General features: G+C 41.4%; 1 protein-coding gene across 2 annotated transcripts in view; it reads left to right on the top strand.

The window, feature by feature from the left end:
- The window catches only part of csmd3a (CUB and Sushi multiple domains 3a), a 777,572-nt gene that overhangs the window by 617,106 nt on the left and 145,694 nt on the right, over positions 1-14,772 (top strand). For both annotated transcript variants that reach the window (XM_049467549.1, XM_049467548.1), the window contains exons 53-54: positions 7,834-8,007; positions 12,924-13,097. In XM_049467549.1, the coding sequence (XP_049323506.1) occupies positions 7,834-8,007; positions 12,924-13,097 (348 nt within the window). The remainder of the gene's footprint in view (positions 1-7,833; positions 8,008-12,923; positions 13,098-14,772) is intronic.

Raw genomic sequence — 14,772 nt, 5'->3', positions numbered from 1 at the left:
GTCTGTCGGTCGTAAGTTGTTCCCATAGCGAACTTTTGCATGATTGCGAGTTCAGATCGGATTATTTACACAGAAAAACAAACAAAAGCACCGTGTTTTGCTTCCGGAGTGGCCACTGCGACTGCTCGCGCCGCCGACAGGAAGTCCTTTTATTTCACTCCTGTTATTGAAACTCACTCCTGTTACTGGAACTCACTCCTGTTATTGAAACTCACTCCTGTTTCTGACACTCACTCCTGTTACTGACACTCACTCCTGTTACTGACACTCACTCCTGATACTGGAACTCACTCCTGTTATTGAAACTCACTCCTGTTACTGGAAATCACTCCTGTTACTGGAACTCAATCCTGTTACTGGAACTCACTCCTGTTACTGGAACTCACTCCTGTTACTGACACTCACTCCTGTTACTGACACTCACTCCTGTTACTGACACTCACTCCTGTTACTGGCACTCACTCCGGTTACTGACAGTCCTGTTACTGACACTCACTCCTGTTACTGACACTCACTTGTGTTACTGAAGCTTATTCCTGTTACTGGCACTCACTCCGGTTACTGACACTCACTCCGGTTACTGACACTCACTCCTGTTACTGACACTCACTCCTGTTTCTGACACTCACTCCTGTTACTGGAACTCACTCCTGTTACTGGAACTCACTGCTGTTACTGTAACTCACTCCTGTTACTGGAACTCACTCATGTTACTGGAAATCACTCCTGTTACTGGAACTCACTCCTGTTACTGGAACTCACTCCTGTTTCTGACACTCACTCCTGTTACTGGAACTCACTCCTGTTACTGGAACTCACTCCTGTTTCTGACACTCACTCCTGTTACTGACACTCACTCCTGATACTGGAACTCACTCCTGTTATTGAAACTCACTCCTGTTACTGGAAATCACTCCTGTTACTGGAACTCAATCCTGTTACTGGAACTCACTCCTGTTTCTGACACTCACTCCTGTTTCTGACACTCACTCCTGTTACTGGACCTCACTCCTGTTATTGAAACTCACTTCTGTTACTGGAAATCACTCCTGTAACTGACACTCACTCCTGTTACTGACACTCACTCCTGTTACTGACACTTACTCCTGTTACTGACACTTACTCCTGTTTCTGACACTCACTCCTGTTACTGGAACTCACTCCTGTTACTGGCACTTACTCCTGTTACTGGTGCTAACTCCTGTTACTGAAACTCACTCCTGTTACTGGCACTTACTCCTGTTTCTGACACTCACTCCTGTTTCTGACACTCACTCCTGTTACTGGAACTCACTCCTGTTATTGAAACTCACTCCTGTTACTGGAACTCACTCCTGTTACTGGAACTCACTCCTGTTATTGAAACTCACTCCTGTTACTGGAACTCACTCCTATTACTGGAACTGACTCCTGTTATTGAAACTCACTCCTGTTATTGAAACTCACTCCTGTTACTGGAAATCACTCCTGTTACTGGACCTCACTCCTGTTATTGAAACTCACTCCTGTTACTGGAAATCACTCCTGTTACTGAAACTCACTCCTGTTACTGACACTCACTCCTGTTACTGACACTTACTCCTGTTACTGACACTTACTCCTGTTTCTGACACTCACTCTTGTTACTGGAACTCACTCCTGTTATTGAAACTCACTCCTGTTACTGGAACTCACTCCTGTTACTGGCACTTACTCCTGTTACTGGCACTAACTCCTGTTACTGAAACTCACTCCTGTTACTGGCACTTACTCCTTTTACTGACACTAACTCCTGTTACTAGCACTCACTCCTGTTACTGGCACTCACTCCTGTTACTGGCACTCACTCCTTTTACTGACACTCACTCCTGTTACTGGCACTCACTCCTGTTACTGGCACTCACTCCTGTTACTGGCACTCACTCCTGTTACGGACACTCACTCTTGATACTGAAACTCACTCCTGTTACTGACACTCACTCTTGATACTGAAACTCACTCCTGTTACTGGCACTTACTCCTGTTACTGGCACTCACTCCTGTTACTGGCACTCACTCCTGTTACTGGCACTTACTCCTTTTACTGACACTCACTCCTGTTACTGGCACTCACTCCTGTTACTGACACTCACTCCTGTTACTGGCACTCACTCCTGTTACTGACACTCACTCCTGTTACTGGAACTCACTCCTGTTACTGACACTCACTCCTGTTACTGACACTCACTCCTGTTACTGGCACTCACTCCTGTTACTGGCACTCACTCCTGTTACTGACACTCACTCCTGTTACGGACACTCACTCTTGATACTGAAACTCACTCCTGTTACTGACACTTACTCCTGTTACTGGCACTCACTCCTCTTACTGGCACTCACTCCTGTTACTGGCACTTACTCCTTTTACTGACACTCACTCCTGTTACTGGCACTCACTCCTGTTACTGACACTCACTCCTGTTACTGGCACTCACTCCTGTTACTGACACTCACTCCTGTTACTGGAACTCACTCCTGTTACTGGCACTCACTCCTGTTACTGGCACTCACTCCTGTTACTGACACTCACTCCTGTTACTGACACTCACTCCTGTTACTGGCACTCACTCCTGTTACTGACACTCACTCCTGTTACTGGAACTCACTCCTGTTACGGACATTCACTCTTGGTACTGAAACTCACTCCTGTTACTGACACTCACTCCTGTTACTGACACTCACTCCTGTTTCTGACACTCACTTCTGTTACTGGAACTCACTCCTCTTACTGACACTCACTTCTGTTACTGGAACTCACTCCTCTTACTGACACTCACTCCTGTTACTGACACTCACTCCTGTTACAGGCACTCACTCTTGATACTGGAACTTACTCATGTTCCTGGAACACACTTCTTGTACTGACACTCACTTCTGTTACTGAAGCTCATTCCTTTCATATATATATAATACATATAATTAGCAAAAACAAGAAAAATAGTTAAATTGTGGCTATGCTAATGGCACAATATTACTGAGCACATTCCAGTGATTTTCCCAAAATTTGTATTTATTTTAAAAATAAACAAATAAGATGATTCTTACATCTTATTTGTTTATTTCTAAAGTATATGAATATAATTTAGATAACAGGACTGGGTTTTGAGATTAAGCTCCTCAGTCATCGTTACGATAAGATCAAATATACAGAAAAACTAATGAGGGAACTTTGGGAATTTTGGTCTTCCCATGATCTTCAGAAGAACCAGCTGATGTCAGGGGTTATGTTTTATGGTAACAGGACTGAGTGAAACACAGCGACACAACTAAAATGCATATTTTAACCAATATATTATTGATTTTATCATGAAAAAATAAATAAATTAAAGCATAGATGGGGGATGAAGTCACACAACAATGCAAAAAAATACGTCTTTTAATAATTTAATAATAGGATTTTAATAATTATATCTCATGGTAAAGTTTACAGTTTTATTAATGTTTTTTAAGTACACTGTGGTTTATATAACGTAGCCAGTGTTGGGCACATGACTTTGAAAAAGTAATTAGTTATAGTTACTCGTTACTTCTCCAAAAAAGTAACTGAGGTACTGATGGAGTTACTCCACTATAAAAGTAACTAGTTACCAGTAAAAGTAACTATTGCGTTACTTTTGTGTTACTCGCTTCCATAACCCCCCGTCCTCCACCTTCTCAGAGCGTGTTTCATAAGCCAGATGAATAAAGTGCACAACAGCAAAGACAAGTACCTGCATAGAGGTTTTTAGTTCTGGGACATAATGTGCACTCGACGTGCACATTTTTACATTTGACCTCAGTGAGTTTGAAACAGTGTCGGTATTTCCATCCGGAAAAGGCTGTTTTGAGTCCTCCTCACTCGCCATCTCTCACTATGCGCTGTAAACACCCCCCACTTTGCATGCGCTCTACACACCCACCCACCTATTTTCTCTGATTGGCTGAAGACGTAATCTTACTATACCTTAGCCAATCATTGCTTAGGTGGTTATCTCACCCTCCCCTCCCTTGTGACTCACACACACAAAGCACACACACACACATTTGCGCCTTTGTCTGCAAGTTAATTGAGCTGCTAAAGCAGACAAACCAAGTCTCCCTGAAGCTGCGGGAGTCTCCCACATTTCGGTAGTGGCTCCCAGATGCCCGCGAGTCACATATAATCTCCTGGAATTCAGAACGAGCGCCCCAAACCCGCACACAGACCACAGACTTTTATTCTCTAATCGAGTGTGGGAAGGAGAGAGAGAAAACAGAGAGGGTTCTGATTGGCCTGTTCTCTGCAAAGAGTCTGTGAGACAGCCAATCAGTTTTTAGTGTGGGCGGGCAGTGTTTCCCCCCCCCTCCCGGACGGGATTTGTTCAGTGAGTGAGAGAAAGCAGATCATGGCGGAGGCAATATTACTAATTATTGTAATATGATATCAAATGTTTTTGATGTTGTGCAATTTTTTTGTGATATTGTTACTGTCAATTTTTGTCAAATAAAGGCTTTGTTTCCAAAAAAAACAAAGGAAAGCAGAGGCAGGGCCTTCCAAAAAGAAACAAGATAAAACTAATTTCACCTCTGAATACTCTAAATTTAATTTAAAAAAAAGTAAAATTAATTAATATATTTTTTGGCGGGTGGGGGGGGTGGGGGGTTGTAACCTCCCTGAAATCAACTTTTGCAACTTGGGATGTCTGCTAAAGTAACGTGCAGTATCGTGCAGTAACGGGGTGTCGGAAATGGTAACGGCGTTATAGTTACAGTCAGAATAATTAGTTAGATTACTTGTTACTGAAAAAAGTAACGGCGTTAGTAACACTGTTTAATTTAGAGCCGTTATTCCCATCAACATAGCTGAACATAGCTAACTGTTTGGTGGAAGCTGCCTGCAAAAAAATTCACTTTCCTTCCATTGATATTTAAACACACTTCCTAAGCTGTTCTAGAAACCAGAGCATGATGGGAAAAAAAAACAAACGATTGTGATGGAAAATTGAAAATGAAGCAGGAGAGCTGGAGGAGGAAGTCAGGTTGGGCTCAGTGGTTTTGTCGGCCACGGCGTTAGCTTAGCGGGGGCTCAGTGAAGTGTGAGGGTCTCTCCTGGTGAGAGTGATCGCATCATCAGTCAGATCACACTGCATCGCAAGCTGCTCTGGATGTGCAGCGCCCCCCGAAAAAAAAACCCCGGCGCTGGGGTTCCCGCTCCTCATCATGTCTCGTCTAAGCGGTGCGCTGTTCTACATTACACTTTCCATCATGCCATCCCTCGCTGCTGCGTCTCGACTCTCCCCAAACACCTGCCTTATGCATAACAGATGCCTCGACGCCGCCGCGCAGCAACACCATCTGCGGCGGGCTTGTACGCCACCGCCTCGACAGAACTGTTTCAATGGCTAATTTCCATGACTATCAGAGGCATGCCGGGGTGAGGGGGCGGTCTGTTCGGACGGGATTTGTTCTGCGCGGCCGTGTTCGGTACTAATGATTAGGGTAATCATTCCAGGCTCGTCCGAGTTCGTCATGTCCTTTAAAACTTACTGACTGTGCGTTCCTGTTTCCCTGCGCCTTTTTTTTTTTTTTTTTTTTACCTGCCTTAAAATAATGTCCACAAATAACACAAGGTTATGGAAGGATATTCCCATCTGAATTATGATATTCATTATATATGTCAGAGTTTCTTGGGATAAAAGCTTAACACATATTTAAAGCAATACTGTGAGCTGTTTCGTCCCTAAAATGACAGCTTGGAAATGTGAAAAGCTCCAATGTGATGCACCAATGACTTGTAATAGAGAGAAAAGCTTCTATAATTCTTCTAGTGCATCTCAAAAAAGTGAATAAGAATTAGAATATCGTTGAAAAGCTACTTTATTTTAAGTAGTTCAGTTCAAAATGTGAAACTCTTATATATTATATAGATGTATTAAACACAGAGTGATCTATTTTAAGCATTTATTTCTTTTATTATTGATGATTGTGGCTTACAGTCAATGACAACCCAAAAATCAGTGTCTCAGAAAATCTAAATATTATATAAGACCAATTGGTACTTTTGTGGGCAGTGTGCCAAGTCCTGCTGGAAAATGAAATCCGCATTTCCGTTATAAAAGTTGTCAGCAGAGGGAAGCATGGAGTGCTGTAAGATTTTGTGGGAAAACAAAACTGCACTGACTTTAGACTTAATAATAAAACACAGTGGATCAACACCAGCAGATCACATGTCTCTCCAAACATCACTGATTGGTGGAAACTTCACACTAGACCTCAAGCAGTTTGGACTGTGTGTCTCTCCACTCTTCCTCCAGACTCTGCTCCCTTGATTTACAAATGAAATGTAAAATTTACTGATGATCAGTGATGGTTTGGAGTTCATCCTAACCCATGGTTCTCTCGTTTTTTTTCTCAGCTTGTCCAGAAATGTGCGTCCTTTAGTGGTGGCTCACATACTGCTGCATTAAAGGCTCTTCTTAAATATGAAGCATATATAGCTTTTATTGTAAATGTAAATGCTGTGATTGTATATTGGATATGCTTTAAAGGCCTTTATTTATCACTATGCTGGAAAATATACATTTTAAGGCTCTATTTTAGCAATCTTTAGGCATCTACAGTGGTCGACTGTACACAGTGCAGCTTAATTTAGAACATGTTAATTTGTCTTTGCTATCTTAGCGACAGGAACAAGTACACCTTGTGCCAGAAACTGACTGCAGTTCATTTCAAAAGCACCATGCCAATCGTGGTAGATAAATTTAGAAGCACCAGAATCCCATTCATGTAGCTAGCCATTAGCTACCGGAGCCCTGAGAGAGCAAAATTTGCCTTGCTCTCTCTGGGTGGGTAGATGGCTCTCTTTCCCCTCATCACTCCTAGGGTGATGTAGATCAAAACAAGGATGCGTCTGTGAGCTGATGTATCAAAGCCGAGTCGCTGCACTTTCCACCGAGTGCACTGTGATGCTACTCGGTAATTCTGTATCAGCAGCATTTAAAAAAAAAGAGGCGGAGTCTAACTTCACATGTATCCGAGGAGGCATGTGCTAGTTAGTCTTCACCCTCCTTATGTTGTGGGTGGGACAATTGTCCGAGCTAAATTGGGAGGAAAATGATGCACATTGCACAAGGTGTAAAATAGGGCCCATATTGTATTAATAATCGTTTATAATACTACAGTAGAGTAAATCTAACATTGTTGAAGAGATAAATTCATGTCATTTTTCGTGCCTTATGTGTCCCACCGCTTCAGATGAGTCGTACAGGTTCCCCGCAGGCATCTTTAGATGACTCAGTTTTTCACACAAAATCAACAAAATAAAAACATGGCATTTGACGGCAATATGCATTACTTAGTTATGTATTATCAAGCTGAGGTATTGAAGTCGGCACTTATAGGGGTTGGACAATGAAACTGAAACTCCTGTCATTTTAGTGTGGGAGGTTTCATGGCTAAATTGGAGCAGCCTGGTGTCCAATCTTCATTAATTGCACATTGCACCAGTAAGAGCAGAGTGTGAAGGTTCAATTAGCAGGGTAAGAGCACAGTTCTGCTCTAAATACTGCAATGCACACAACATTATGGATGACATACCAGAGTTCAAAAGAGAACAAATTGTTGGTGCACGTCTTGCTGGAGCATCTGTGACCAAGACAGCAAGTCTTTGTGAGCCACGGTATCCAGGGTAATGTCAGCATACCACCAAGAAGGACCAACCACATCCAACAGGATTAACTGTGGACGCTGTAAGAGGAAGCTGTCTGAAAGGGATGTTCGGGTGCTAACCCGGATTGTATCCAAAAAACAACCCCTGTATGTGTTTGTGTGTTTAATGCCTGTCTCTCTGTTCTCCAGCCGGTCACTGTGGGGAACCTGAGCGGATGGTGAACGGTCAGGTGATCGGGGAGAACTTTGGCTACAGGGACACGGTGGTGTACCAGTGCAACCCCGGCTTTCGACTCATCGGCTCGTCCGTGCGAATCTGCCAGCAGGACCACACCTGGTCAGGACATCTACCATCCTGTGTGTGTAAGTGACCACTGCCTCCCTCACAGCCGTTACAGTGTATAAAACTCTCCACCAATCAGAGGGTTTCTCTAGAGAGATGCAGCAGAACACAGCACAAGAGTTTACCCTGCTGTTCCACATCTGACTCAGCGTTCTGTAAAATGTAAAATGCACTGTGTAATTCACTGAGCAGTTGCGTAATTACAGTCCTACAAAAGCCAGTTTCAATCAAAACAGCAATTAAGATCAAGTTTTGATTTCTCAGCAGGTCGGAAAAGCAGAAGACGTCAATTTAACAGAAAATCACATGGAAGCCACAATGACTATATCAAATATCAGATGTCTGAGCGTTTGGAGCTTCATTCTTTATCTTTATTGTAGTTTTCTTTCTTTTTATGAGACTTTGTTAAAGTCGTGTTTCTGTTAAAATCTATGTTTTTTTTTTTTTTTTTTAAACCTCCTGCTCAAGATCCAAAGCAAAGGAGCCTATCTGTTAAACATGGTGGTGGGAGTGTTCTTAAATATGCTGGGAGGTCAGTCTTAGTGCATTTTAACTTTTGCACTTTTTATATCTGATTTAAATGGGTCAAAATTGTTTAGATATGTATGAATACAGTAGTTGCATTCAGATATGGACCAAAACAGCCACACCGATACTTTTTTGAAGATGTGGTCTGGGTCTGGTCCTAAATTAACTCTTGAGCTGTTCAATTGTGGTGAACTGACCTCAGTCTGACGCAGGTATTAGCTGTACTCCAGAAGTCTGAGCTAAACTGCTCTAATAGCCAGTTTAACTTGGTATATTACTTGGTAAAGATGTTTATTACAACTTTTTTTTCTTTCCTGTGTGAAAACGAACCAAATCCAGAAGAAAGCACCGCAAGTTTACAAACATGTTTACTGATACAGACCAGATTAAACCAACTATAAGTATATTTAAGCAATAGAACACGAGAGGGAGTGTGTTATCATCAGTGATGGTATAGTTACTTTGAAAAAGTAATCCGATTACTGATTACTGATTACTCCTTTAAAAAGTAACTTAGTTACTTTACGCATTACTTGATTTTAAAAGTAACTAAGTTACTTTATTAGTTACTTTCAGCAGCTGCAGACACCACCTCCCGCCGCCTTAACATAAACATTATAACCAGTTTTGCCAAAACTCCCTTTATTGTAAAATGCATTTTTAACAGCAACAATTTATCTCTATTAAGTTGAACTATTTCCTAAAAAAATAAGGTTTTTTTTTTATAAAAAATAAAATATGGTCTTTCTTGATTTTACTAAACATAAATACTTGTTTTTATAAAAAATATATAAAATAAAGAAAGTCTTTCTTGACCTGACATATTTAACACTGTGAAACTGAACACTGAACCTGTTGTTCTCTGCAGGGCAGCAAGGAGTGGTTTTATAAAACAGAACCGTGTATATGGTCTAGGCCAGGGATCGCATATAGGTGGACTGCGGTCCGGGTCCGGACCCAGACGTTGTCCAATACGGACCCATACCGGACCCAACTACTGAGAAGGATTTAATTCTGACAGTGTTCATTTAAACTGAACTTTTTAAACAAGAACTTTTCTTGTCTTTACGGTATGTGCGCTCTGCGCCACAGTGAACTTCCAATCACGTGTGGTGTAAAATCTTTAAACGCTCTCCTCTGCCAATCAAATTTGTGGCAGACCGCTGCCCTGGCTAGTGAATTGGGACGCGGCCGCAAAAAAACGCCTTTATAAAGAGATAGGGAGCGGAAAACGGGCGGAAACTAAAGACACGCCGAGCGCGAGAGAGAGAGACAGGGGAGAAAGCGAGACGAGTGTGATTGGGGAAGAGCGGAGGGGGAATGGGTAAGGGAGCGGTGTGTGTCTGTGTGTGTGTGTGTGTGTTTGTGGAGGAGATGAGGTGGAGAGAGAGAGAGAGTAACGCACAGTGACTTAAATAAGTAACTTTAATCTGATTACTGGATTGGAAATAGTAACGCGTTAGATTACTCCTTACTGAAAAAAAGGGTCAGATTAGAGTAACGCGTTACTAAGTAACGCATTACTGACATCACTGGTTATCATGAATAACATCACTGCTGTGATTTGGTTATTCGCAATAACACACGACCTCGAGTGTTCTATTGCTTTTATACAACAGTTTTTTTTTTTTACAAAATAAATAAAGAAAATTAATCAAAGGACCTTCAGAATGAATATGCTTTAATATGGAATGTGCCTTCTGACAAAAAGTAGTTTCACAACATCTGTAACAGAACTGAAACTTAACTACAAAACGGCGTATGGTTTATACAGACTAACACCACGAACGTTAGCTTAAAATCGAAATTGACAATAAGCGATGATGGTAACTTAAACGTTAGGACCGTGAAATAACTCTAATACTCTCCTCCCCTGCGCCGAGGAGTCCTCTTCAGGTGAACGCTGCATGTTTGTGAGCATTTCTGCCTGTTTTGCTGGGTGTTGTTGGTTCAATCTGATCCTGAACTGGGTTTTTAAGCAGGGTACATTTGAAATAAATGTGGAGATCTGATGAAAGTGGTCTACCAGCTATTAAGGTGGTTAAAACCTATTTTGACCTACAATTTTTTTCACGATTAGCTTCCAATACTTTTTCATACAGGTTCTGTACCTGTGGCAGACTAGGGTATTTTTTTATAGCTAATCAGGTGACTTAGGTTCTGATCAGGAAGGACACTAAACCGATGCAGCACCGAGGCCCTCAGGGCCTGAGCTGCTCATTACTAGATCTTCTTCTATATTATCTACAGTGGAGTTCCATGATCCAGTCTCCAGGGTCTTCTAAGCTGCTCCCTGCTTTTGTTCTACTCCAGCGTGCAGCACACCTGAGCCAGGTAATCAAGAGCTTTGGAAATGCGATTACCCGGATCAGGTGTGGTGGATTGTGGAGAAGAGCAGAAGTTTTCTCTGCTCCAGGGTCCTGCAGGATGGAGTGGAGTATGTTTGATCTGCAGGATTAGGCTGACAAACAGAAGCAGAGAGTAAGCAAACCAAAACAAGTACAAATAAATAACAGGAAAACAAAAAGCATATTTGCAATGCAGAGACGTTCCTCTGCCTCAGAACGGAATTATATTAGATGTGTGCAGCAGAACGTGTTCGTACATACTTAGCCTCGAGTGCTAATATATCTGTTCTATCTTCAGTTAAATTCATGGCTGTTTTGCCAGCTGTTCCTATGCAGGAAATTTGAGGTCTACATTAAAGGGTTAATCACAGATTAAGTCTTCATATCATTGAAGAAACACATTTTCTGTGTTTTTTTTTCTTTGTGTTTTCCTGGAAAGAATGGGTTGGAATGCTGTGTAAATATTGCTAATAGCTTCTGAGCTGTTTACCTCACAGTCCATACGGCTCATTTACGGAAAGCTGCAAAAATCAGAGGGGTTTGAATTCATTATGTTTGTGTTGACAAGATTTCTGTCTGATCCTCACACTTTATTTTCTACATTTTTAAACCACAACCTGTCGGATCAGGAGTCAATCTACCTACCTACCTAACTACCTACCTACCTAACTACCTACCTATTTATCTACATACGTGTCTATCTATGTATCCACCTACCTATCTACAGTATGTATCTTCCTATCCACTTATCTACCCACGTACCTATCTACCTATCTATTTATCTACCTATCTGTCTACCTACCTACTTACCTACCTACGTATCTACCTGCTTATTTACCCACCTCCCTCCCTACCTACATATCAATCTACCTATGTACCTACCTACCTATTTATCTACCTACCTATCTACCTACCTATCTACCTATCTACGTATCTAACTACTTATCTACCCACCTACCTACCTATCTACTTGGTAACTACCTGCCCATCTATGTACCTACCTATCTACTTATCTACCCATCTACCTACCTACTTATCTACCTACATATCTACCTACCTACCTATGTACCTACCTAGCTACTTATCTACCCATCTCTACCTACCTACTTATATACCTACATATCTACCTACCTATCTATGTACCTACCTTTCTTCTTATCTACCCATCTACCTACCTACTTATCTACCTACATATCTACCTACCTATCTATGTACCTACCTTTCTTCTTATCTACCCATCTCTACCTACCTACTTATATACCTACATATCTACCTACCTATCTATCTACTTATCTATACATCTACTTACCTACTTATCTACCTACATATCCACCTACCTACCCATCTACTTATCTACCCATCTACCTACCTACTTATATACCTGCATATCTACCTACCTATCTATGTACCTACCTACCTATTTATCTACCTACCTATCTACCTACCTATCTACCTACCTACCTACCTATCTACTTGGTAACTACCTGCCCATCTATGTACCTACCTATCTACTTATCTACCCATCTACCTACCTACTTATCTACCTACATATCTACCTACCTACCTATGTACCTACCTAGCTACTTATCTACCCATCTCTACCTACCTACTTATATACCTACATATCTACCTACCTATCTATGTACCTACCTTTCTTCTTATCTACCCATCTCTACCTACCTACTTATATACCTACATATCTACCTACCTATCTATGTACCTACCTATCTACTTATCTATCCATCTACTTACCTACTTATCTACCTATATATCTACCTACCTACCCATCTACTTATCTACCCATCTACCTACCTACTTATATACCTGCATATCTACCTACCTATCTATGTACCTACCTATCTACTTCTCTACCCATCTACCTACCTACTTATCTACCTACCCATTTATCTACCTACCCATCTACGTATCTACCCATCTACCTACCTACATATCTACCTACCTATCTATGAACCTACCTATTTACATATCTACCCACTTACCTATCTACCTGCCTACCTATTTATCCACCTATCTACCTCTCTCTTTCTTCCTTTCAACAGCCGTGAGTTGCGGTCACCCAGGAAGTCCGATCTACGGGCGCACAGTTGGCGATGGCTTCAACCTCAACGATGTGGTCAACTTCTTCTGCAACGACGGCTACATCCTGGAGGGTCCATCTCAGGCGCAGTGTCAGGCTGACCGACAGTGGAGTCAGCAGCCGCCCAGCTGCAGAGGTGAGCTCTCGGCAAAGCCGGCTTTCGTTAAAGTTCCACCTTAACCGTAACCACAGCTGCACTGATGGAAATTGTCTTTTTTTTTTTTTTTTTCTTTTTGTTTTTTCGTTTGTGCTCACCACTTCGTTTCAAGCGAGAATGACCCAATTTCAGGCCGTGAACGCTCTCAGGCCGGCACTCCAGCCGATGGGTAATTCGTCCCAATCATTGGCTTGAATTGTGACAATTTTTGCCCGTGTGGATCAGGAGATAAGATGAGCTTTCGCGGCCCTTGTGTGCTGACCCGTGTGCAGGAGAGCGCTTGGCTCGATAAATTGGGCTTAACCGTGGACATTTAGGGTCCAAATACAACATGCTCATACACAGCTGATAGATTAGTTTGGAAAGAGCTTCGTGACCACGCAGTAAACATGTGATATGAGTGAACTGTAGGCACCACACGCCCAACTCATTTACAGCAGAGTCTGAACACAATAACACTGCGCTTCTGTATGTATAGAATATGAGTATTTTTACTGTATTAGCGTAGGCAGTTGCATAGTTCACGCTAATTACTGGACATATTTGAGAAGCTGATGAGGGAAAGTAGTTCTAAATTAGCACTGCTTCCAGTGAAACAGCTTGCTATTTAAATGCGCATTTAATTCAATAAGAGAAATCAGCTTTTCTTAGCTACTGTAGACAAACAGTGAGCAATGCAAAGAGCTGTTAAGTAATGAAAAGTTTTTTGTGGACTATTTTTAACGACCTTAACGCTTAGTTAATCTAACTGTTCCTCCATTAAAGAAAATAAGTGTCTGTCTAGACGTCTAAGTCACATATTAAGTCTCTAGTTGTTATATCAAATCAAGTCTTGGATCTCTGGAATGGAAGTCAAGTCTTATATTTTCTTATAGGAGTCTGAGTTAAGTCTTGAGTAAGAGTCTTTTTAAGTCTTAAATCTTGAGTTTCTAGGTGCTCGTTCAAGTCAAGTCTCTTAAAATCAACTTAAGTCTTGAGTTTTAAATGAGAGTCTGAGTAAGTCTCTTAAGTCTCTAAATAAAATTCTATAGTGAGTCTTGAGTCCCTGATTGAGAGTCTTGAATCATTGGTAAGCCAATTTGAGTTGATTTCTAGTCTCTGATAAGATAAGAGTCTTAACTAAGTCTCAAATCTCTGATTGGGAGTCTGAGTGAAGTGTTAAGTCTGTGCATGGGAGTCTTGGAAGTGGAATATTGAGTCTTTAGGTGATAGTTCAGACATGCATCTTTAGAATGCAATTTCTTTCTTACGTCTCTGAATCAAGTCTCTGCGTGCTAGTCCAGTCAAGTCTTGGATCTCTGAGTCTCTTAGTTTCTAAATAGGAGCCTGAATTGAGTCTTAAACCTCTTAGATGGAGTCTTAATTAAGTCTTAAATCTCTGTGTGGGAGTCTGAATTCAGTCTTAAATTTCTGAGTGGGAGTTTGAATTGTGTCTTAAATTTCTGAGTGGGAGTCTGAATTGTGTCTTAAATCTCTGAGCGGAGTTCTAAAGTCTAAAATCTCTACATGGGAGTCTGAATTGAGTTTTAAATCTCTAAGTGGGAGTCTTACTGAGTCTTGAGTCTCTAGGTGCTAGTTCATGTCAAGTCTTGGATTTCTGAGTCTCTTAGTTTCTAAACAGTGGGAGTCTGAATTAAGACTTATGTCTTTGTGT

This window comes from Astyanax mexicanus, chromosome 1 (genome assembly GCF_023375975.1).
Source record: "Astyanax mexicanus isolate ESR-SI-001 chromosome 1, AstMex3_surface, whole genome shotgun sequence".
NCBI classification, from domain to species: domain Eukaryota; kingdom Metazoa; phylum Chordata; class Actinopteri; order Characiformes; family Acestrorhamphidae; genus Astyanax; species Astyanax mexicanus.
This window is presented reverse-complemented; position numbering and strand designations above follow the sequence as displayed.